The sequence below is a fragment of the Odontesthes bonariensis genome, chromosome 15 (assembly GCF_027942865.1).
Source record: "Odontesthes bonariensis isolate fOdoBon6 chromosome 15, fOdoBon6.hap1, whole genome shotgun sequence".
NCBI classification, from domain to species: Eukaryota; Metazoa; Chordata; class Actinopteri; order Atheriniformes; family Atherinopsidae; genus Odontesthes; species Odontesthes bonariensis.
This window is the reverse complement of record NC_134520.1, coordinates 18,580,964-18,602,284: the sequence shown is the minus strand read 5'-3', so window position 1 is coordinate 18,602,284 and position 21,321 is coordinate 18,580,964. Positions and strand designations below refer to the sequence as shown.

Genomic DNA, 21,321 nt, shown 5'->3' with positions numbered 1-21,321 from the left:
ATGTTTTGGAAAAGTGACTCAAAATATGAAATCTTTGCGTTACTATATTTATTCAAAGGTCATGATTTCTCCATGACTGATTTGTCGATTTAATATCATTTTAGTATCCAAAAAAAAAGAGCCCATTTTGATGCAAAAAGCTTAAGTTTGCCTTTGTTCTAGTTGATAGTCTGTGTAATAATCCCTTTACATACATCTCTCACTATTCTCAGTTTTGCACAGCATGGTCTTTATTTATTCTTTTTTTTTTTTTTTTAAGAAAACCAGTTCTCACTCCTTTCTGCTCTCTTGCACCCTGCAGGAGACCATATCAGAGGGTCCAGTTCCCTGGTCTTCACCCAACAGCGTGTGTTTTGTGGCAGAGCAGGTCTCTCACCACCCACCCAGTGAGCGGCAAATCTTTCTCTTTTCAGTACTCGCCACCAAAACCCTTGAGCCTGTAGGATCCAAAAAAAAAACACCTTTGTTTTCTCCCGTTTGTAGTTTCTGCATTCTACGCAGAGTGTTTAAGTAAGAAGATCCAGTTCAACGCTCACATCTGGACGAAGTCAAAGTTTCTTGGGATGTCCATTGGTGTCCACAACATTGGCCAAGGTAAAACCAGACTCAAACACTACAAAATATGTTTTTTTTTTTGTGCACCGTTGTTACAGCTGCAGTAAGTATCCTCTCGTCTTTAGGCTGCGTTTCATGTTTGGAGCATGACGAACATTACATTCTCACCTTCCCCAATGGATATGGCAGGTAGGTGTTCGAGTACGTGTTGTTGTGTTGGGACAAATATCATGACCTGTCTGACCTGAGCCTCTTCGTCCAGGTCAATTCTGACTGTGCCGTGGGTGGAGCTGGGCGGGGAGTGCAACATCTCCTGCTCCAAGTCAGGCTACAGCGCCAACATCGTGTTCCACACCAAACCCTTCTACGGCGGGAAGAAGCACAGAATCACAGCTGAAATTTTGTAAGACTTTACGCTTTTTAGTTGCAGTTCAGACACTGGACGTTTTATCTGAGAAAAGGAATCAAATTTCTCTGTTTTTGTTTTTGTTTTTTCTCGCAGCCCACCAAATGACAAGAAGTCTTTCTGCTCCATTGAAGGAGAGTGGAATGGAGTCATGTATGCCAAGTGGGCAACTGGAGTAAGTCCTTAATTTTTCTTTTTCTTTAAAATGTGCTTTAAAAATTAGACATTGATTGTTGGGCCCAAATCTGAGAAGGGCACTAAGCAGAGAAATTGCATTTTAAGATTGATGTCCAGTCCATTTTAAAGACCATTAACATTTGAATCTTTCTCAATAGTCCAGATTTTGTTTACCTCTGCTCACAAATGACAAATAGGAAGATTCCTCCATCTCGGCTCTCATTGGTGAAAGAATTGATACATGGATTATTTTCTGTAACTTTAGGAGAACACCGTGTTTATAGACACAAAGAAAATGGGCCTCATTAAGAAAAAAGTGAGGAGGCTGGAGGACCAGCTCGACTACGAGTCGCGAAGGTGGGAAGGCAATTGGTTCCCAACTTTTACAGCCTTGCAAAATATCTTTATTTACATGCCATCTTAAGTAACCGTCGACTCTGGTGCCTTCATTAGGTTATGGAGAGATGTGACACTGAACCTGAAGCTAAAAGACATTGATTCAGCGACAGAAGCCAAACACCGGTTGGAGGAGAAGCAAAGAGCCGAAGCCAGAGAGAGGAAGGAGCAGGAGCAGCAGTGGGAGACCAGGGTGAGGCTTTCTGCCTTTGTTTTCCAGGATGCTAGAAAGAATATGACTTCTGCAGGCGTCGGACCACACACACGCTAAAATACTGCAACATAAGCACATTGTCCACTGCAGATCACTTCATATTTTTATTTGTAGTGATAATTTTTTGTCCTACTCTGCCTAAATGTACATTATTTTCAGATTGTATATAGTCCAAATTGTTTTACACTCAATCTAGGACAACATTGTACAGGTCCAATGCAGTAGACAAGAGACATGGTATTTATATAGCATTTTTAAGACGAGCTCTAATATATATCATTTGAAACAGTATAGTGTAATCATGGCCATTTCATGTGTGTTTCCGTAGCTATTCCACGAGGACGGGGAGTGCTGGGTCTACGATGAGCCGCTATTAAAGAGATTAGTCTCTCCGAGGCACTGAGAAAGAACGTGCCCCACTGATAAACATGCATACATATGAATAAAGAAATGCACACCCAAGAGTCTTCATAAGAACTCTTTTGCAAAACCACTTCTTATCCAAGCCTTGGAATGACTGGTGATTGAATATGTTCACTGCTTTGCATTTGACTATAAAACATTATGGAAATGAATGAAAGCGTCAAAGATGTAACATGAATATTAGTAAAGCTCCTCTCCTTATTTGGACAATCTCTCCTCCACCGCCACCAGTACCGGCCGCCTTCCAACAGACTCGGCAGCACACGACGAGCGCGCCCCGTCGATGCGCCTCGTTTCCCGGCTCTGTCGATCAGCTTCACTACCGCACCCCTTCTACACCTCTACGAGATGATCCAGAGCAGCACTCGTTTCCCTACATACTTCTTTGTTTCTTTTTTTTTTTTTTTTTCTTCTTCTGGGGGCCAAGAGATCTGTGGTTGATGATGTTCAAGTTGAAGCAAAGCTTGACAAATAAAACGGCTCTCTACATCTCAGGGAATCTTGTGACTGAGGAAAGAAAGCTGCTGCCCCCTCCCAGAGTCTGACAGCCTTATAACAGTGGAGCGTATGAATCTTAAAGGGGCGGGAGAGGCGTTCTCTGCTTGCCTGCTATGAGTTATAACTGATGTTTATATATAGATATACATATGATGGATATATAAATATATATTCTTCTTATTTTCAATGCTTTTTTTTGTTTGTTTTCTTTATTTTCCTTTCTGGCAATAGTGTAAAAAAATATTTGAGGATATGAACTTGATGGCTTTACATCATTAGGAATCATTCCATTTAGTTTCAGTGTTTGTTTTCCATTTCTAACAAATTTGCAGTCATTCAAACTGTTTTGTGTCTCAAGTGTTACCCAGAAGCAAAGCCCAACGCAAGCCGTGGCATCTGAACACACTGATCGAGGGACGCCAGACAGATTTAAGGAATATATGCAATTCAGATCAATGTCGGTTATGCCAAAAAAAAAAAAAAGTTTAGAAAAAAAGGCTAAAGGGACTTTAATCTGGACAGATCAAACCATTCTCCGATGAGGTTTTCTTGTTACCTGAGCGCGTTTATGAACAAAATGATTGTTTACATATTTTTGTCTTTCTGTATAGCTGGTCCTCGATGAGGACGTATGGCTAGAACCGAGTCTGTAAAGTCTCCCTTATGTTCTGCACATTGCCTGTCTTTGTTTCCTCTGGTGTCGGAGGATCTCCTCATGAGAAAACCAGAGCAGACCTTTTGATACACTGCTGCAGTTTCAGAGTGAATACTTTGTTCTGTTTGTTCAACCTTTATAGTTTTTCCTATCCGATTTTTTTTCTTTTTTTTTTTTTTCTTCTTTCCCCCATGTTTAAGAACCACGTAGGGGGCAATGTTTATCCTGCTGTACACCTGCTTTAATTTTCTTATTTACGGCTGCATAGTTTCGGTCTAAATGCTATGAAATTTGAATGATATGTAGAGAAATAAAGAAGAAAAAAACAAGTTGACCTGAAAATGCTGAAGCAAGCTCAAACGAGACCCTCTTGTTATTTCTGTGTGTTAAAGATTATTTCCTAATTGGGGATACTATTAAGTTTGCGTGTTGAATAAAATGGAGAAAAACATTTTTAAACTAATCTAAATTGGTGAAGGGATCTATGAAGATAAACATATTGGTGGTGCTTAATTCAAATGTAGTCACATCCTTGTTGAAAATCTCACCTGGTTATTGACTTTTAGTCCTACAATAGACAAAAACAAAATGCCTTTGGAAATTAGCCAATTGAAATGTGAGTTCTAACTCAAATTGAGGCTCTGATTTTGTGTTTTTTTCCCCCCTCCTTGTTATGTCTTTGTATAATCTACTGAATAGAGGCCTTGCCATTCATTTCAGTATATCGGTATTGCCTGATAGAGAGCAATCATAACATGTATTTTTTATTTCCTACTCATCTTAACCATTGATTGTATCCAATTCTACTGTTTATTGATGCACAATATTAAATCTCCATGAGTTGATTCCTGTGAGATTTGGTCATGGTTCTTTCAGATGGGCATCCCAACAAGTCGCACGTCTCCAAACATTATCCTCACGTGGCCGCAAAGGCAGTCTGTTTTCGGGTTATCCTGCATGGCGGTGCTTCTAGTTGTTTAGCCTTTGAACCCTGTCCCACCCAAAAACAAATACAGTGCAGTGCACCTAAAGAACAGCGGGCATCCTTATGATAGACCAAGATGTCTGGATCCAGTTTCGAAACTGGACAGCCTCTATTTTATCCCTTATCCCTTTTACCATCCATACTGGTACATACTGTTCCTTCTGGCCAGGCACCTAATCAGCAGGACATTAAAACATTTGTATGGGTGTCCATAAAAACCGCTTTCTGACCCGCTCTGAAGACAGAACCTGAAGAATAATTTTGGAGTTGGTTAGTTTACATGGTAGTGTTCAAATCTTCAACGAGCGTTGCCGCATCACTTCTCGCTTTCAGGGTGGAGGATGAGCTTTCCAGGCGACTTTCATTCAGGGCAGGGCTGACCAGCAGGGACGCTAGTCGTTCGCTACATTTTTCCCATCAGCCTTTGCGGTTTTTGCCTATAAAACCGCCTTGCGCACTGAACTCGTCCTCAGTCCTCGTTCTTCTGTCAGGTGAGCTTCTCGTCGCTTTAAAGATGTATAATTGTTTTGTTTGACAGCTTTTTTAGTTAATATTTGGCGCCTTATGCTTAATGTGTTCACCCTGCTTAAGTGGCGCGTTTGAAGGTTTCTCTACGAACGCGCTGGAGACTGCAGAGTTCAGGGAGTAGGCCTCACCCACGTGCTGCTCGCACTACGCTTGCTAGCTACCAAGCCAAGCTGATTTTAGGCGAAAAAGCTGGTGGTTTTGTAACTTAGTCCCGTGGCTAAATGATGAATTGAATGTTGGTAGGGACATCTGAGTAAATGTGAGGAAACGCCAACTATTCTGACTCCACGGAACGGTGCTACAAACAGAGGCCTCCAGCTGGAGGCTAGATCATATTACCTACGTATTGCGAACAACTGTACTTATTGTTGATAATAGTTTTAATGTGAATTTCTATTCGTTTGCAGAACTTCGGATGGGATTCTCCGCGATGGAAGGGCAAATGGCACGGTGAGTTAACAGAATTTATATTTATTTCCATGTTTTACAGCCATTCCCTAAATCGATTGAAAGGGTGTTAGGTAATTATTTTTTTTTTTCTAATGTGCTTTACGTGTGAAGCTAACTTTGCATTTAAACTTTTATTTTCAACAATCCAGTTATAAAAGCTTTGCTTCTGACTGTTCATTGTATGTGATTAAGGTATTATTGTCTCCACAGATTTATTTACAAATTAATTTAGTTATGTAGCCTAGCATGCACTTATCCAGAGACTTTGAAGTGACAAACACGTGGGGGTTGAATTGTGCTTCAGTATCTTATCAAAGAACACTGTAGAACTAGCAGCCCTTTAATCAAAGGACTGCAATTACACCTTCTAATTTGGACTGGTTCATTCCTTTATCTTAAAATGGGTCATTACACAGCAAATTATTCCTAGAGATGCAGTTCTGCAAAATGAGGGACATGGTGATGAGTCAAATTTGCAGTGAAGTGTTTATGGGTGAGATTTGTGACACCACAACGCCTTTGCCGCAGGGTCTTTAGCAGAGGGCACAAAGAATGAGGACCATACTACTAAAAAAACATCTTTAAGGGTGGCATGGCAAAAGAGGAGACATTTGCTTTAGAAATTAGTATCTGTTAAGCTTTCAAAGCCTTATTTTAAGATGCATTTGAGAACAGTTGCGATGCCTTGTAATCTGTATTATATGATTATGCAATTGCTTCAGTAATGACAAAGCTGTAGACTTAAGAATGAAAACTTAAGCATTTAATGTTTTTCCTTTTTGTTTAGGTTTACACTGTGGCTGTCGCCATTTGGAAACCAGCAGTTACTCTACTGGTAAATTAAGTTTGATTTGCATGTATTCTGCTTCTGTCTGGAAGTCTGTGATGATTTGAGTGATAAGAGTAGTGGACAGAAGTGATTTCTGATTAATTTCTCACTGAGGCTTCTCTAAATTTGAATAATTACTCTTGATGTAACTGTATGAAGCTAATAAGAATATATCCACAGGTGCCGGAACAATCCAGAGACTTGAAGGAACTCTGAAATGGAGGTAGGATTTTTGCCTTATTCGTCTTCAAGGTGGGTTTCTGCATCTGAGGTGTTACCCATGGTGTGTGTTTGGCTTCACACTTAAAGATCTCAATTCTTCCAAAATGACAGCTTGTAAAGCAGCAAGTCTGAAATGTGGTGGTAATGGTTGGCTTTTGCCTTGTCTGGTTATATCTCAGATTGTAACTCATGATACACGACTAGTTTTCTGTGAACACCTTCGGATGCAGAAATTCTTCTTCAACACTGCTGTACATGACCATGTGCTGAAGTGATGACATTTATTTGCTACTCTCGACTAGATGGATGACGATACTTTCAACCACCAAGTTGAATTATCTGAGGCACTGCTAACGTAATTCCTGTGAGATACTCATGAAACCCCTTTGACTAACTTTTGTGTCCATACAGGTGTGTTCCTGATTCGAGTCCTCGACCCTGAATAACAGGTAACTAGCCCAGATTTGTTGCTCAAACGCTATCTCAAAGCTGTCAATGATGATTTTTGTTTTAAAAAAACATTGGGAATCTCTCTGAATAAGAGTGAAAGATGACTTTATGTCTGATGCAGTCCAGAATAAAATGAACAAAAGTCTATTTATAGCTCAACTTTTACTCATGTGTGTATTTGCTCTTCGCCCTGCAGGTGGTCATGATGATCTTGCTTTCTTATCTACATCTGTGGATCAGTAACAGGTGAGTGTCCAGATTTGGAACAATAAAACAGAGTGGTCTGATGCAGTGATGAGTGCATAGTTCAGCAGATAACCATGACGAAGAAAAGTGTCTTTCGCTCCTAACTGATGCATCGACCTTCACAACCTGTGAGTTTGCTTGACGTCTGGAGGGATTCTTAATTTTGGTTTTCCTCCCTTTCAGAAGCTGTGATCCTCAACAGGCCATGAAGGTGAGTTAACAGGAGAAAGCACAAATTTATTTCATGCCCGATACAGTGATGAGTGCATAGTTCAGCAGATTAAACCATGAAGAATGACTATTGTCTTTCGCTCCTAGCTGATGTATCGCCAGTAATTCTACTTCATCCCTGACATGTTATAAAATCGGTATTGACGAGTAATTCTCTCAACAGGCGCGCACACGTGGCTGGCACTCACCCCAGCTTTGCTGGTAAGCATTATTTCTGGCTTAGCCCTCGGCTGCTGAGGTTATTCAGATATGATGAGTATGAATCAGGTCTCTGATCCAGTTGAGGAATTAACAATTTACTCTGATCTGGATTATTGTTTATTTTGGTAGATTGGAAGCCCAGTTCTGTTACAATAATTAACTTGAATCGGTCCGATTCTTGCAGAGCACATTGGCTTGTGGCTGCCCGTATTACAGAAGATGTGAAACTAACACGGTGAGTACAAAAGGCATTTTCAGCTCCTTAGACCCAGGTGACCAGTGAAGCTGGATTTCTTCCAGAAAGCAACTATTAAAAATGCATTTAAAACTGACCAAGCTTAGAGCTGCCTCACCTGGCTCTCATGGAGCTGCTGCAGTTAATTGGATCATGTGCTGATCCTTGTTTCTGGCCTGTGTGATGATAAAAAGTGAAAACTGACTGTAAACCGTGGTGTGATTACATTAGCTCTAGCTGACCTGGTCAGTGTAGATATCTTCATCTTAGTTTCTTTTGTGCATATTTGACATATACCACCTTATGTCTCCTCAGGTTTAACCTTGCTCTGAACTCAGTCTGATGGGGACTGAACAACTAGGGTAAGAACTGCTTCCTAAAGGTTTATGTTGAATATGGGTTCAGTGATGTCTTGACAAATGTCTGACCCGAACTGTGTTGTGGATAACTCTTGTTACTGAGCAACCCATTAAGTTAAAGAATGCATCAGCCAGTCACTGACTTGTAATAAGTCTCTTTTTCCCTTTCATTGCAGGAAGGGTGTTCAGTTGTTGAACTGGTAAGCGTTTCAGTTACTGTCACAAGCAATACAGCATCTAAAAAATGAAGTTGTCAAATTACACTGACCATTTTACCAGTGATGAAAAGATTCTGCCAAATGACTACTCATGATTATAACCCTTACCGTTCCATTTAGTCTGAGGTTGTATGGTCAATAAAATGTCCTTTTTGTGTGCCATCAGTTTCTCCCCTGGTTTGATAAATGCCCTGTCCTCTCACGCAGGTCTGAAGACTTTGGCCTCCAGTGAGCAAGAATACTGTTGGATTTGATTTCAAAATGGCGCTTCCCTTCATAAAAGTGGTGCTGGAAGTGGACCAACTCTTGCAGCGACTAGATGCAGTCATTCCTTTGGTGCTACAAGATGTTTGCTACGACTGAAGTGAACGCCTTATGGTTTCAGTTTGTAGATTATGCTATGTACTGCACTCTGGCGTAAGCCTTTTGAATATCTGTCATTTGTATTTTGTAATAAAGGCTGTTTGAGCTGACTATGGTGTCTGTCACTGAAGGGGAGAAGGTATGAAATGTCCACATGTAAATGTATTGCACAACAAGGGTCTTCATCCTTAAATGATGGTCCAAATTCATCATCACGATTTAGTTGAGTTAAAAATTAGTCTAGTTAATATTAAGCCATTTTAACAAAGCAATTTCCATACCATGGAAGATAACAGGGCACCAAATCTTCTCTACGATCCAGTTTCCCCAGTCTTGAACATGCATGATACAACTGGAGAAATGACTCCATTTTGACAGGAAGAAGCCTCGGGCAGAATGGGGGGTGAAATGGAAGTGTTCAGATGGGAAGGATGTGCATCACATCGGGTGTTTCTTAAATCTGCTAAAAAGGATTTTCTCTTACCTTTTCCCATTTGGAAAACATGTAAAAGGAATTCTAGTTAAAAATTCCTCTTGTAAATTATGAAAGGCGGGTGCGTTGCATTGAAGCTCAGACGTATAAATTCTGTGGATGATGCATAGGAATGAAGTCCTCTGAATTAAAGGTTTAACCTGCATTTGAAAGCTGCCGAACCTGTAATAACTAGCTACAGACCGGTATGATCTTAACTTAAATACTCTTGATGTAAACGGCTTGATCAGTACTTAATATGCAATATTGACGCTTTTACTACAACTATAAGCGTAAATACACCGTATCTAGAGCTGGAATTACTGTAGTCACCCAAAATTGGTGGGCGGAGCCAACTAGAACTATGGTGAAGAAATCGAGCGCTCCATGACTACAGTTCACAGCTCGTGACTCGGAGGGGTGGAGAGAAGGGTCTGTGACAGTAAATGACCGGGTTTAAATACATGGGAGAGGAGAATCGCGACGCTCTGACCGGTCTCGTCTCGACGGTGCAGGTCGTCGCCCCGCTCCCCGATGTTCCTGCGGTGGTTCCTTCCTCTGCTCTGCGCCCTGCCCGCAGAGGCCCAATTCTTCCAGCTCGACACCATTAGCAACGTCTCCACTTACTATTTTAATTACATCTATTGCAACATATGGGAGGGGGAGTGTCAGCCTCACCAAGATGATGCTACACAACAAGGTAAGACGGTTAAATGAAAAGCGTTTTTTTTTCCTGTAAGAACTTTTACATCCTGCACGGTGTGAATTTGACAATATTTCTGTAACGACCAATTTCCGTATTGCCTCCAGTTTCGCTTCTGCCATCTCTTTTGCTGTTTTAAACAATGCACTGTAATAGCAACACTGACTTGCGTCTTTTTTCTTTTTTTTTTTTTGTTGTGAGCAGTGCCTACCAGGGACCCCTGGGCAGGTTTTCCCCAGGACTACTATAGCCTGCTGCATCAGTGGTACTGTAGCCTGGGCCAGTGCTGTGAGTCTGGAGACTGCAGGATAACCAACAACATCACAGGTAGCACGCTCAACTCTGCAGTTGTGACTGCTTCTGTCCCTGGACACAAATCTAAATCACCTCATGCACACATGGATTATTTCTACGTCCAGTGTTCATGGATTAGTCATCACACACACGACACACACACCCACGATAGAGCATCAGCATCTATAAGTTCAGGTTTCTCCCACACATCTTCCCAGCTTTCATTTAGATGATTTTGTTGTTCTGTAGATCAAACATGCAACATGATGGCTTTTGAGAATTTCCATAATAATGAAATTATTGAAAGTTTCTGTCATCGGCTTCTATTTGACTGGGAAACTTGCACATACTATTATCAACTTTACAGTTGAAAAGGGTCGAGTATGTATATACAATAAACAATAAATATTTCTTGTAAGAAAAGAGTAACAATACTAAGAATGAGCCTATAATTTTCCTTTGGGATAGATTTTTTTCTTTCATTTCAAGCATTTAATCATGAAATTAACATAGGCTATTTAAGTTCTGGATTAAATATTCTCAGATAAATATGTTGAAACTGGTGATTTCAAACCTTCTGGGAAGTAGGTTGAAAAAAAAAAATCCAACTGAGCCAAATTCAAATTAATCCAACTTGCTGAGAAGGGAGTCCTACATTTACTTTGTGATTTGAAGCAAGATAGGACCTGCTGACTACCCTTTGAGGCCTTTTTTCTTTTTCTTTTTACTGTTAAATTCTCATTAAATCCAATAATGAAGATTTCTGTTTGAAACTTCAGTTGAAAAATATTAGTATGAACACTTTTTCACTGTAATAACATGCTGAGAGGTGTTTCTAGTGATGAGAAGTGAAATGCATGGAAATTTGACAGAGGTGGAATTAATTTATCAAGCACATAGTGTCTAAATGCTTCACAAGGATTGCAAGTTGATGCAAATGATACCAGGCACATAGGACAGTTGATAAATGAGGCATTTTCTTAAATAGATTTCGGCTGAGTGACACATTGTGTGTTTGTATTGTCACTGTTCAGGTCTTGCAAAGGACCTTCAGACGAAGCTACACGGGCAGCACTTGGCTCAGTCTGTAGTTCTCAAAGCCATCCAAGGTTTTATCAACAACCCAGAGTCCAACAAGCCGCTGACGCTCTCCTTCCACGGCTGGTCCGGTACTGGCAAGAACTTCGTGGCCCGCATCATCGCTGATAACCTCTACAGAGATGGGGTGAAGAGCGAGTGTGTCCGTCTGTTCATAGCCCCGTTTCACTTCCCACACGCCAGACTGGTGGACACGTACAAGGTGAGATGCTCAATGCCCGATCGGCAGAGAGTTGGAGGCTCTATGCCAAGTACATGGCTCCCTCCGCCCTGCTTGCTTAGTCAGATGTTTAGTCTGCGTTTTGTAATTCAGCACATAGATGATAACGGTCACGATTTGCACAGATGCTTTAGATCAAATATTGGTGCTTAACCACGAGTACAGATATATGTGGAGTTTTGGAACTTGACATTTGTCCAACTGGAGAGCCTGGCACAGGCTTCATTTTTACACAATCATTGTATTCTGTTTCAAAATGGTATTGACAGTATTATTACACAAAATCAAAGGCATAGGACACAAGATAACCTTTAACCTGATACTCAAAGTCTACAAATGTGAAATTTGTCTTGTGGTTACATGCCCACTGGCATTATTAAAAATGATGAAAATATCAATTTCCTCTCATTTTCCTCCATTCCTCTCAAATTGCAATGAACACTTTAAGTTAAATGGGATTTGTATGTGAAAATATCTGACAAATATGGTTGCATCATGAGTAATTGGGTGCAAATTAGGTCAACAAATCCCTCAGTGGGTTAGGGTTAGGGTTTCCCATTCAGTGAAATATTCATACATATTTCTAGCAAATGTGTCATTTCCTTTTACATTTTTATATTTAAACATAAACTTCACTTCAGCGTTGATGATTTGCTTGAACTGTAACACTGTATCAAACCCAAAACCTTAAACAAGTCAAAACTCTGGCTGACTTCCTTTTCCTTTGCGAACCTGAGGGTTTTGGGGGATTTTTGACCCTGTAAATTTGCTCTTCCTCACGTATCCAGAGCCAGCTGAGAGAAGCCATCAGAGACATGGTTCTACGCTGCCCGCAGACGCTGTTCATCTTCGATGAAGCTGAAAAGCTCCACCCAGGTCTCATCGATGCTATCAAGCCCTACATGGATCACTATGACAACGTAGATGGGGTCAGCTACCGCAGAGCCATCTTCCTCTTCCTCAGGTTGGTCGGTTATTTCAGGCACATCTTGTCTGATGGAAGCTGGGCTACAGACTCACTGTCTCTGAGAATGTATTGCACTTCTGGTGCTGGTGTTCTTGCCATGAAGGATGGTTTTTCCTGTCTCTGTTACAGCTATTCATGGATTTTTCATGTTTTTAAATTAGTCATGTCAGATATTTTCTGACAAATATTCTGTTCTGTCAAGTATTCTGTCACTGCACTGAGGATAAGTTCGAGGTCACTAATACTTACACATAACATAATCATAATTATTGATTTAAGGTTTTTTTTAGGATAAAATGGATCTGTTAGAAAAGCAGGTGTAAATATCAATATTATAAGTCCCTATATTTAGGGAATTTATAATAAATCATAAACACAACTGCCACAAACTCTTACAGTTTCATACATTTTTTTAAAAATCTAATCGTCCATCTTCAAGGACAGTTTATATTTATGTTGATATTCTAAGTGAAAATCGTCCGGATAAGCAAGCATTACATCTAATGTATCTTGTTTTTCTCAGTTTTAGTGTTACAAAAGTCTTTGAGGACTGTTAAAGACGACAAAACTCCACATATATTTGACTTTGACATTTTGGCTGCCTCTGTTTTTCTGCAGTAATATTGGTGGTGCGACAATCAACGATGTAGCGCTGGACTTCTGGCACTCCGGTCAGAATCGAGAGGACATCGGGATGGAAGACCTGGAGCATCGGCTACGAGCTGAAACTATGGAGTCCCAAGGTATGAAGCGGAGGCAGGTTTAGGCTTACGTTTGGTCAGGTGTTAGTTTCTTGAGGACATTTTCATTTCTGGTCTTTATAATTTTTTTTACTCTGTCATTTCTTTTTGTGTGTGTATGTGTGTGTGTGTGGGAGAATGTGTATACTCCATGGTGTTTATATGGCTTTTGTGAAATTTAAAGCTTGTCCCCTGTTCTGATTGAACAACTCATAACCTAAATAATCTTTTCAAACCAAAAGTTACTTCAGTCTTTGTGTGAAAATGTTTGTGTCTAAGCATTTTTTGCACGATTCTTATTTTTAGGTGGGTTTGCTCAGAGTGAGCTCATGTCTGGGCATCTGATTGACTTCTTCGTCCCATTTCTGCCTCTGGAGTACCGCCATGTCAAACTCTGTGCACGTGACGCCTATGCAGCACGGGGTCTAGAGACAGATGAAGCAACACTCGATGAGGTGGCCAAGGCAATGCTGTACGTCCCAAAAGAGGAGAGACTGTTCTCAGCCCAAGGATGCAAGTCCATTCCACAGAGGATCAACTTCTTTCTCCCGTAGATGGAGGGACCGACAAGGAAAGAGCGACCCGGAGGAAGTGTTAGACTGCTTTACCGGCCCATCTGCATACAGAGCCACAGAGATGTGTCTTTGCTCCGCTCGGTGCACTTCCCCCTCCCTCCACAGACGCAGCACGTGTCTGTCCAGGTCCCTCGGAGATGGCCAGGCCGCATGGCAGATCCAGTACGAGAAGGGAGAGTAGCATGACCCGTCCTGCAGAGATCAGCAGTGTCGCAGGAAACCCATTCGTTTCCCGAAGGTCATCGTGTAAGGTGTGGCTGCTCTCCTTAACCCGCCTGGTTTGAATTCTCACCGTGTCGAGGCGAAGATGTGAAGAAGACAGCGGCTGTGTCGTCATGGAGGGATACTTGTACATTATTTGTCACACTATTTATGTCGCCTTATTAAAAGTATGAATTTCACGATTCTTATGCACTTGTGTGTCAGACAATGTGCTCATATCAGAGCCGATTATTTATTGATATCATTTGTGCTGTAATTGAACATTTTGTCTGTGTCGAAATATATTTGTTGAGTTGTTTAAATGCACTCTTGTTGCTTTTTTAAACTATTGACGAGTTCTTTTGGAAAACCATCCTGTGATGGGGTCACACCTCTGTGACGCCCATCAGCGTGTAGATGTTCTAATCCAACATGAATGCCCCGCACTCTTTACTACATATTTACTTTAGTTCTCAGTACACATTAGTGGGTTCACACCTATCTTAAGTGTAAGCCTTCAGTTTTTATCTCTCACAACAATAAAGTTTTGTGACCGCATCTTTTAGGGTTGGGCTCAGTTTTAACAGTAAGACGTGAAACAGCTAACAAGCAACAGCAATGGATGTGTTACTTAAAATTGTATTTGGTAATGTGAAGGATAAGTGTGTTAAAAGAAAGTCAGTTTTAGTTTTAATCAAACCATTTTGAGTCACCTTGTGTATTGTGGTGGTAGTTTTAGGGGTTTATGTGCTTCATATCGCAACAACTCATTCACTCGCACTCAGGTCTACTGTGGGGATTTTATTCTTTAGGGCAGAGGGTCACATCTTGGAAAGGGGGCATGGTAGACGTGGTTGAAATAAAATAAAAACAGTGTCAACTAAAAACAGTTGTTCATTATTTCACTCACAAGAAAAATGGAAGTCCCACATGGCCCAGTGTGCATCTAGGATCCTCCAGTTCACATGAGAACGGACATATTGATGAACTTGTAAACATATAGCTTTAATCGGCTTCTACAAATAAAAAAAGTATTTCATACATATTCGGGATTTTTGATAAAGCAAAACGAATTGGGTTTTATCGTGTAATAATATTAATCGAGGTAGAGTATTTTAAATATAAAGACTGTGTTGCCTCAGTAAATATTCATACATTACTAATAATATCTATTCGCCTACATTGTTTTTTTTTCTTCCTTTCATGTGATTTATCCACGAGCATCATCCTTCCTTGGGCGTTTATAAAGCAAACGCGTGGTCTTCTTCCATTGGCTACAGTAATGACTGTTTAGCTCTTCTCTTCTCCGATTGGCTGACTCCTCTTACGCTTCCTTATTCAGGTTGGCTGTCGACGTCCAATCAGATTCAGACATCTGTTCCGAGGCGAGAGGAAAGCGGCGGTACTATCTCAGCGCCTCGCACTCAATCATGACTGTATGGTAGGACAGGCAGGAGGAACACCGCTGCTGTGTCGTGTAGATAGATAGATATATTCGTGCATACGCGTATTTATTGTTGTAGTTCTTCTTTGAACACGGAGTTTCAGCTTCATAATGATGGCGCTGTCTCTGCTTTTGATGGCCGTGTCGGCAGCATCTGTTCTGGCCGAGTCCAGTGTGTATTTCCGAGAGCAATTTGAAGATGCTGGTGAGGTTTTTGCCTTATTTATATTTATTTACTGATCTTATACGATATTTTCCACGTTACTGAATAAGTGCATACGTAGGGAAATACCGGTTCGTTAATTGTCATGTTGGGTTGTTTAAATAAGATTTTTGGCATGATCTGCATATTTTTAGTTAATCATTTGCTTAATCCAAATAGTCTAGACGACCACAATTCATCTTTTCCCCTCTTCTTAAGCCTCCCTCCGTTTCAGTCGCGTGTTTCCCACCCCCAACCATCATCACCCACTGCTCCTTGTGCACATCTTTCCCCCCGGTCACTCACTGTCACCCTCCCTCGCCCTCCCTCAGCCAGCTGGCTTCCTCTTTCCTCAGTGAAGACGGTCATAAAACCCCGCAGACCGTTCGCTCTGTGCACCTGCACTGATGCATCATCAGAGGTGGATTAGCAGTGTGTGGGTCTTGTCATAGAACTGCTGTGTTGCTGAACCTGAACTTGTCTGTGCAGATTCCTGGAATGGTCGCTGGGTGGAATCCAAGCACAAGTCGGACTATGGCAAGTTTGTCCTGACTGCGGGGAAGTTCTACGGAGATGCAGAGAAGGACAAAGGTGAGTGAGCGGAAAGGTTAATGTGTATCCTACCAAGTTTAGAGCTTTACAAATATATGAATCTTGGCAGTTCGATAGAAATGGATGATCGTTGCAGATCGCACCGCACTAGTCACTCATTTTTGTTTTCGATATGATGGAACATGTTTGTTCTGAAAGAAGGGCTCCCATCTGGGAATGTGCCCGCATCCCATTGAAAACCATATTTGCTGTCGCCGTTGCTTTGTGATTCATTGCTCTAGGAGCAGTGCCAGTATTTGCCTCTACAAGACATCATCACAACAGTCTGTCACTGTTGTTCAACCTGACACTATGACTCCAAGTCACTGAATTAGATTAACATATGGAGGAAGGAAAATAAAAAAAAAATAGAAAAGTTACAGTACTGTTCTTACCACAGGTCTGCAGACAAGCCAGGATGCCCGCTTTTATGCTTTGTCAGCCCGTTTCGATGACTTCAGCAACAAGGGCCAGCCTTTAGTCATCCAGTTCACTGTGAAGCATGAGCAGAGCATTGACTGTGGTGGAGGCTACATCAAACTGTTCCCCTCTGCACTCAACCAGGAGGACATGCACGGAGACTCCGTCTACAACGTCATGTTTGGTATGTCTGGATAGTTTCACTGGACTCTTAGTATACATTGACATTCAGTGTCTATTTTGACCTCTACATTTTCCCTCAATCAGGTCCTGATATTTGTGGCCCTGGCACCAAGAAAGTCCATGTGATCTTCAACTACAAAGGCAAAAACCATTTGATTAACAAAGACATCAGGTGTAAGGTGAGACAGTCTCAAACTATTTTCATTTTTAAGTGGGAAATGGAAAAGTTAGTTCTACTTCCAAGCACACACTGCCATGTGGATATGTATGGAGTGGCGTTTTTACACATTATTCTCCCCGCAGGATGATGAGTACTCCCACTTGTACACGCTGATCATCAACCCCGACAACACTTATGAGGTCAAGATCGACAATAAGAAGGTCGAGTCGGGAAGTCTGGAGGATGACTGGGACTTTCTGCCCCCCAAAAAAGTTAAGGATCCCGAGGCTAAAAAGCCAGAGGACTGGGACGACAGGGAGAAGATACCGGACCCTGATGATAAGAAGCCAGAGGTCAGTCTGCGTCATGTTGCTTTCTTTTCTTTTTTTCTTTTTTTTTTTTTTTACACACACCGAGTGAAAAACATGCATATGATTTTGTTTTCTTTCTTTCTTTCTTTTTTCCTTTCTCTTGTAGGACTGGGACAAGCCCGAGAACGTCCCCGATCCTGATGCCAAAAAGCCAGACGACTGGGATGACGAAATGGACGGAGAGTGGGAGCCACCCATGGTCACCAACCCTGATTACAAGGTGCACAGCAGATCACTCTTATACTTCCAACAGTCAGCGGGTTAAACTGTTGCCGTATTTTGTGAGACACGGCTCTGCATTTAAGTGTGCTCTGGTTGTTGTTAAATACCGCCCTCTTTACAGTGGAGATGCTCACAATAGAAGAAAAATCTGATGCATTCCTGAAAGATGTGAAAGTTACATTTATGCAACACTGCAGCTCTCTGAAAAGATCTAGACCCCGTTATCACCAAATGCAATAAGGAATCATTTTATCTGTCCAGCAGCTAACATGGCATAATCATTCCAGATTAAGTTCTTAATCACCTGATGGCTTTGCTTTTCTGATTTCCCTGAGACCAACAGAAGTGTCTCACGGTGTCTTGTCTGTTGTCTGCAGGGTGAGTGGAAGCCCAGCGAAATTGATAATCCTGCTTACAAGGGCAAGTGGACCCACCCCGAGATTGACAACCCAGAGTACACAGCCGACCCTGAGATCTACAAATACGACAGCAACGGTGTGCTCGGACTCGACTTGTGGCAGGTGAGAAGATGTACTGCTTAATCGATAATGATGGCAGCATATTACAGTAATTCTGGGAATGGTGTGACTAATTCCTTATGTCTTGTGGAAATGGATGATGAAACGATTTTCATTAAACACTCAATTATGCATTGTTGTTCGCGTATTTGTGTATAGGTCAAGTCTGGCACTATCTTTGACAACTTCCTTATCACCAATGATCCAAACCTGGCAGAGGAAGTAGGCAATGAGACTTGGGGCAAAACTAAGGTGCGCTTTTACCACTTTTCAGACCGCCCGTGTCCTTCACTCGGACGTCTCTGTTCTACTTTTCAGTGAAGTTGTCCGTGTACAACATCTGCTCGGTGAGTTTTTCATGCGTTCTCTTTTTTTCTTCAGGATGCTGAGAGAAAGATGAAGGAAAGCCAAGAGGAGGAGGAGAGGAAGAAACGCGAGGAAGAAGACAGTAAGAGAAGAGAAGAGGCAAAGGAGGAGGAAGAGGATGAAGAGGAAAAGGACGAGGAGGAGGAAGAGGAGGAAGAAGGGGAAGAGCCTGAGGAGGAGGAGGAGGAGGAGGAGGAGGAAGAAGAGGAAGAGGAAATGGACCCTAAAATCAAGGTTGAGTTATAAACTCAGGAACTGCTCAGACTGTTAGCGTCAGTGGGCCATTTGGGAACCAGGCTGGAGACCGAAATGATAGACCCTCACGACTGACACCCTCGGGTGGGGCTGGGCTGGGTTGGATGGGATGGGCTTTTTCATTTGTTTACAAAACCAGGGGATAGGTCAAAAAGGGTGATTACTGTTCTGTTTCCGTGAGCCACTACTACTATTACGATTAATTATTGAAATTGGGAAAACGACTTATGTTAAAGTGAATGTCATAAATATAAAACTACGAGCTGTACGCAGAAGGAAAAAAAAATGAAAGAAATTTAAATTGTCATTTGTGTTTTACAGAAATCTGGGTTTTATGAAGTTGTGGTGACAGGAAAAAGCTATGTTGTGTATGAATGTTGCCATGAAAAAGTTTAGTTTACCTCATGCGTTTTGTCTGTTCATTTTTGGGTCCGTTTTGTTGTTTTCGTACATGTTTTGCTGTCATTCATATCAGTCTGGAAGGACTGGATAGAGTTGGGTGTCGGGTTATCTTGCCTGCTCCTATTTGAATCTTGGTTCAAACGGGGGTCAAGGGCGACTAGAGTGAATCGGGACTAACACCATCTTTCACAACCTGCTCTAAACAGCCTTGTGTAATTGGATGGTAATATAGGGGTGCTCTAACATGAAGTCCCTTGCGTAGTTTTGTACTGTATATAGTTAACTATTTTCCACTTCAGTGCACACATTATAGTCTCATGTGCTACAATATACTGTGTTCAGAGTTAGATGTACGTTAAGGACACTCCGGTCGGTAGAAGGAAGTCTTTTTGATCATTAGGTACGCATTCACTTTAGGTTTGCTTATTGTTGGTGTATACAACCAGTTTCGTCATCACTGATTTCAATATTTCTGCACTGCTGTACCCCAACACTCTTTTCCATACAGTCTGAAAGATGCTCTTTTTGTAAAAGACACATTTTGTACTAATGGTAAGGGATGAAGAGGGACAATTTTCATGTTGCTGTTGGGAGAAAAAAATAAATAAAAAATCTGACAGGTGTTCTATCCAATAAAAACAGCTAGATTAACTCAACCCGATTCGGCTTTTTTGCATGATTATATTTAGTGCTCATTTATACTGACTCTGTAATACTGTATAAATGGGTTACCAGCTCTTTATGGATGGATGGGGATATCACAGGTGACAAGGGGAACTTTAAGTGTAAGTGGTGGCATTAACCTGTCCATTTGACTCGGATGAGGCAACTCTTTGTAAGAGTGACAGGTGGCGGTTGAAGCGGGGTTTCAGAGGCATGCTCCCCAGAAGAAGATCTGCAAAAATCAAGCCCCGAAACGGTGACTTTGGTGAATTTTTTTTTGGGGGGGGGGGGGGGGGATGGGCAGACTGCAACATTGGCACGTCACAAACCACTTTCCATCAAGACTAAACTAAACATAATTCAGGCTTGTGTTGTCTTTTTTTTTTTTTTTTTTTTTAAATCAAACTTAATAAGGAAACAAAGCAAGAGTGGAAACTACAAAAAAAGTATTTTATTTATTTGATAATTCATTTAGCCAGCTGCACCTCTCAACAAAGTCAGAACAGGGGCGTGTCGACCACTATAGCACTGTCGACCAAAGCATATAAACTGCTGGGAGCTGAGGAGACAAACCAGGTTTATATTGTATTTCATCTGATCAACAGTACAGGAAATCCTTTGCTTTATGTATATATATATTTCCTAATTTTGCTCTAAATGTTTTATCAGATGGCACATCTGGACAGGTTAGCACATAGATTCTTTCACTTTAAAGGCTGTCTTGGATAGCAGCTTGTGTCGCTCCAAAACCTCCATAACTGGCAATATTGGTGCTTTCACAAATATAATTCACCCATAATGGGAGTCCGTTAATGCACTAACACACTCCTCTCCCATCTCGCATATTGGATTTTAAACGGTTCACTGATCACAAGCTAAATGGTCCCTCTATTCTTCAAACTGGAGGATGTGACATCTGTGGTTTTCAATGTTTGCCTCTCCATCTTGACTGAGCTCAGGCCTGGAGATGCTGGAATGTTTCTAGCTGAAATGTATTCTTTCTTTGCATGGTGGAGTTTAAACTTATATTTGTAGTTTGTAGCAACAAACTGACAAAGATTTTTTTCTTTCAGTGAACCTGAAGGCCTGAAGTGGGCATTCAATGTCAGTTTTCAACGTTGTTCCTTGTGTACATACATTTTCGCCAGATTCTCTCATTTATTTAATCATACTATGTAATATAGATGGTGAAATCCTCAAATATTTACAATATTTCTGAGTGGTCGTTGACTTAACAGTAACTAATGGTATGCTCCTCTTTTTTATTTTTTTTTTACATAATCACGGGACTTCTCTGAGGCTAATTAACTGAATTGGTCATGAACTGTCCCACCAGGAGTGTCAACGAGGCAATTAAACTATTCACTTTATGCAGGACATTTGTGAACAAAGCGCTATAGAAAATAAATGTATGAAGTTATAAAAAACACTTGTAAGTAGATACACATGTAGTCTGTGTATGTGTTTTAAAAATCAAACATCTTCTCGTACCCTGATTATGCCTCTATGCTCAGTGGTGTAAATGCACCTTCCATCTTTGCTAGATAACTTTGGCTCATTTTTTGAGAGAGGGGGGGGGGGGGCATATTCTGTTTTGTATGCCACCTGATATT

General features: G+C 41.2%; 3 protein-coding genes, 1 long non-coding RNA gene and 7 other non-coding genes across 15 annotated transcripts in view; all 11 read left to right on the top strand.

The window, feature by feature from the left end:
* osbpl9 (oxysterol binding protein-like 9) overlaps window positions 1–4,169 on the top strand; it is a 34,853-nt gene extending 30,684 nt beyond the window's left edge. For all 5 annotated transcript variants that reach the window (XM_075485336.1, XM_075485334.1, XM_075485335.1 and 2 more), the window contains 8 exons: window positions 302–386; window positions 484–594; window positions 681–744; window positions 818–958; window positions 1,058–1,136; window positions 1,404–1,495; window positions 1,592–1,727; window positions 2,077–4,169. In XM_075485336.1, coding sequence (XP_075341451.1) covers window positions 302–386; window positions 484–594; window positions 681–744; window positions 818–958; window positions 1,058–1,136; window positions 1,404–1,495; window positions 1,592–1,727; window positions 2,077–2,151 — 783 coding nt within the window. In that variant the 3' untranslated portion in view covers window positions 2,152–4,169. The remainder of the gene's footprint in view (window positions 1–301; window positions 387–483; window positions 595–680; window positions 745–817; window positions 959–1,057; window positions 1,137–1,403; window positions 1,496–1,591; window positions 1,728–2,076) is intronic.
* Window positions 4,170–4,749: 580 nt separating this feature from the next.
* On the top strand, window positions 4,750–8,751 carry LOC142400454 (uncharacterized). The gene is made up of 12 exons (XR_012772933.1): window positions 4,750–4,800; window positions 5,245–5,287; window positions 6,075–6,122; window positions 6,297–6,339; window positions 6,750–6,787; window positions 6,985–7,034; window positions 7,218–7,245; window positions 7,429–7,466; window positions 7,651–7,701; window positions 8,017–8,063; window positions 8,237–8,260; window positions 8,486–8,751. It is a non-coding gene; the product is annotated as an uncharacterized LOC142400454 (long non-coding RNA).
* Window positions 5,048–5,129, top strand: LOC142401024 (small nucleolar RNA SNORD74). Its single transcript, XR_012773044.1, has one exon. It is a non-coding gene; the product is annotated as a small nucleolar RNA SNORD74 (small nucleolar RNA).
* Window positions 6,165–6,233, top strand: LOC142401028 (small nucleolar RNA SNORD75). Its single transcript, XR_012773048.1, has one exon. It is a non-coding gene; the product is annotated as a small nucleolar RNA SNORD75 (small nucleolar RNA).
* LOC142401030 (small nucleolar RNA SNORD24) lies at window positions 6,603–6,685 on the top strand. Its single transcript, XR_012773049.1, has one exon. It is a non-coding gene; the product is annotated as a small nucleolar RNA SNORD24 (small nucleolar RNA).
* LOC142401032 (small nucleolar RNA SNORD79) lies at window positions 6,826–6,911 on the top strand. Its single transcript, XR_012773051.1, has one exon. It is a non-coding gene; the product is annotated as a small nucleolar RNA SNORD79 (small nucleolar RNA).
* On the top strand, window positions 7,072–7,150 carry LOC142401026 (small nucleolar RNA snR60/Z15/Z230/Z193/J17). The gene has a single exon (XR_012773046.1). It is a non-coding gene; the product is annotated as a small nucleolar RNA snR60/Z15/Z230/Z193/J17 (small nucleolar RNA).
* Window positions 7,283–7,364, top strand: LOC142401025 (small nucleolar RNA snR60/Z15/Z230/Z193/J17). The gene has a single exon (XR_012773045.1). It is a non-coding gene; the product is annotated as a small nucleolar RNA snR60/Z15/Z230/Z193/J17 (small nucleolar RNA).
* On the top strand, window positions 8,334–8,407 carry LOC142401023 (small nucleolar RNA SNORD47). Its single transcript, XR_012773043.1, has one exon. It is a non-coding gene; the product is annotated as a small nucleolar RNA SNORD47 (small nucleolar RNA).
* A 717-nt stretch (window positions 8,752–9,468) lies between the features above and the next one.
* tor3a (torsin family 3, member A) lies at window positions 9,469–14,234 on the top strand. Its single transcript, XM_075484359.1, has 6 exons — window positions 9,469–9,813; window positions 10,021–10,143; window positions 11,145–11,410; window positions 12,217–12,392; window positions 13,014–13,138; window positions 13,442–14,234. The coding sequence occupies exons 1-6, from the start codon at window positions 9,648–9,650 to the stop codon at window positions 13,687–13,689; spliced, it is 1,104 nt and encodes a 367-aa protein (XP_075340474.1). The 5' UTR covers window positions 9,469–9,647; the 3' UTR covers window positions 13,690–14,234.
* A 1,052-nt stretch (window positions 14,235–15,286) lies between these two features.
* LOC142400450 (calreticulin-like) lies at window positions 15,287–19,701 on the top strand. The gene is made up of 9 exons (XM_075485332.1): window positions 15,287–15,560; window positions 16,047–16,148; window positions 16,549–16,752; window positions 16,836–16,930; window positions 17,055–17,264; window positions 17,389–17,502; window positions 17,882–18,025; window positions 18,182–18,274; window positions 18,404–19,701. Exons 1-9 carry the CDS (start codon window positions 15,467–15,469, stop codon window positions 18,632–18,634), a joined length of 1,287 nt encoding a protein of 428 aa, XP_075341447.1. The 5' UTR covers window positions 15,287–15,466; the 3' UTR covers window positions 18,635–19,701.
* Window positions 19,702–21,321: the final 1,620 nt, after the last annotated feature.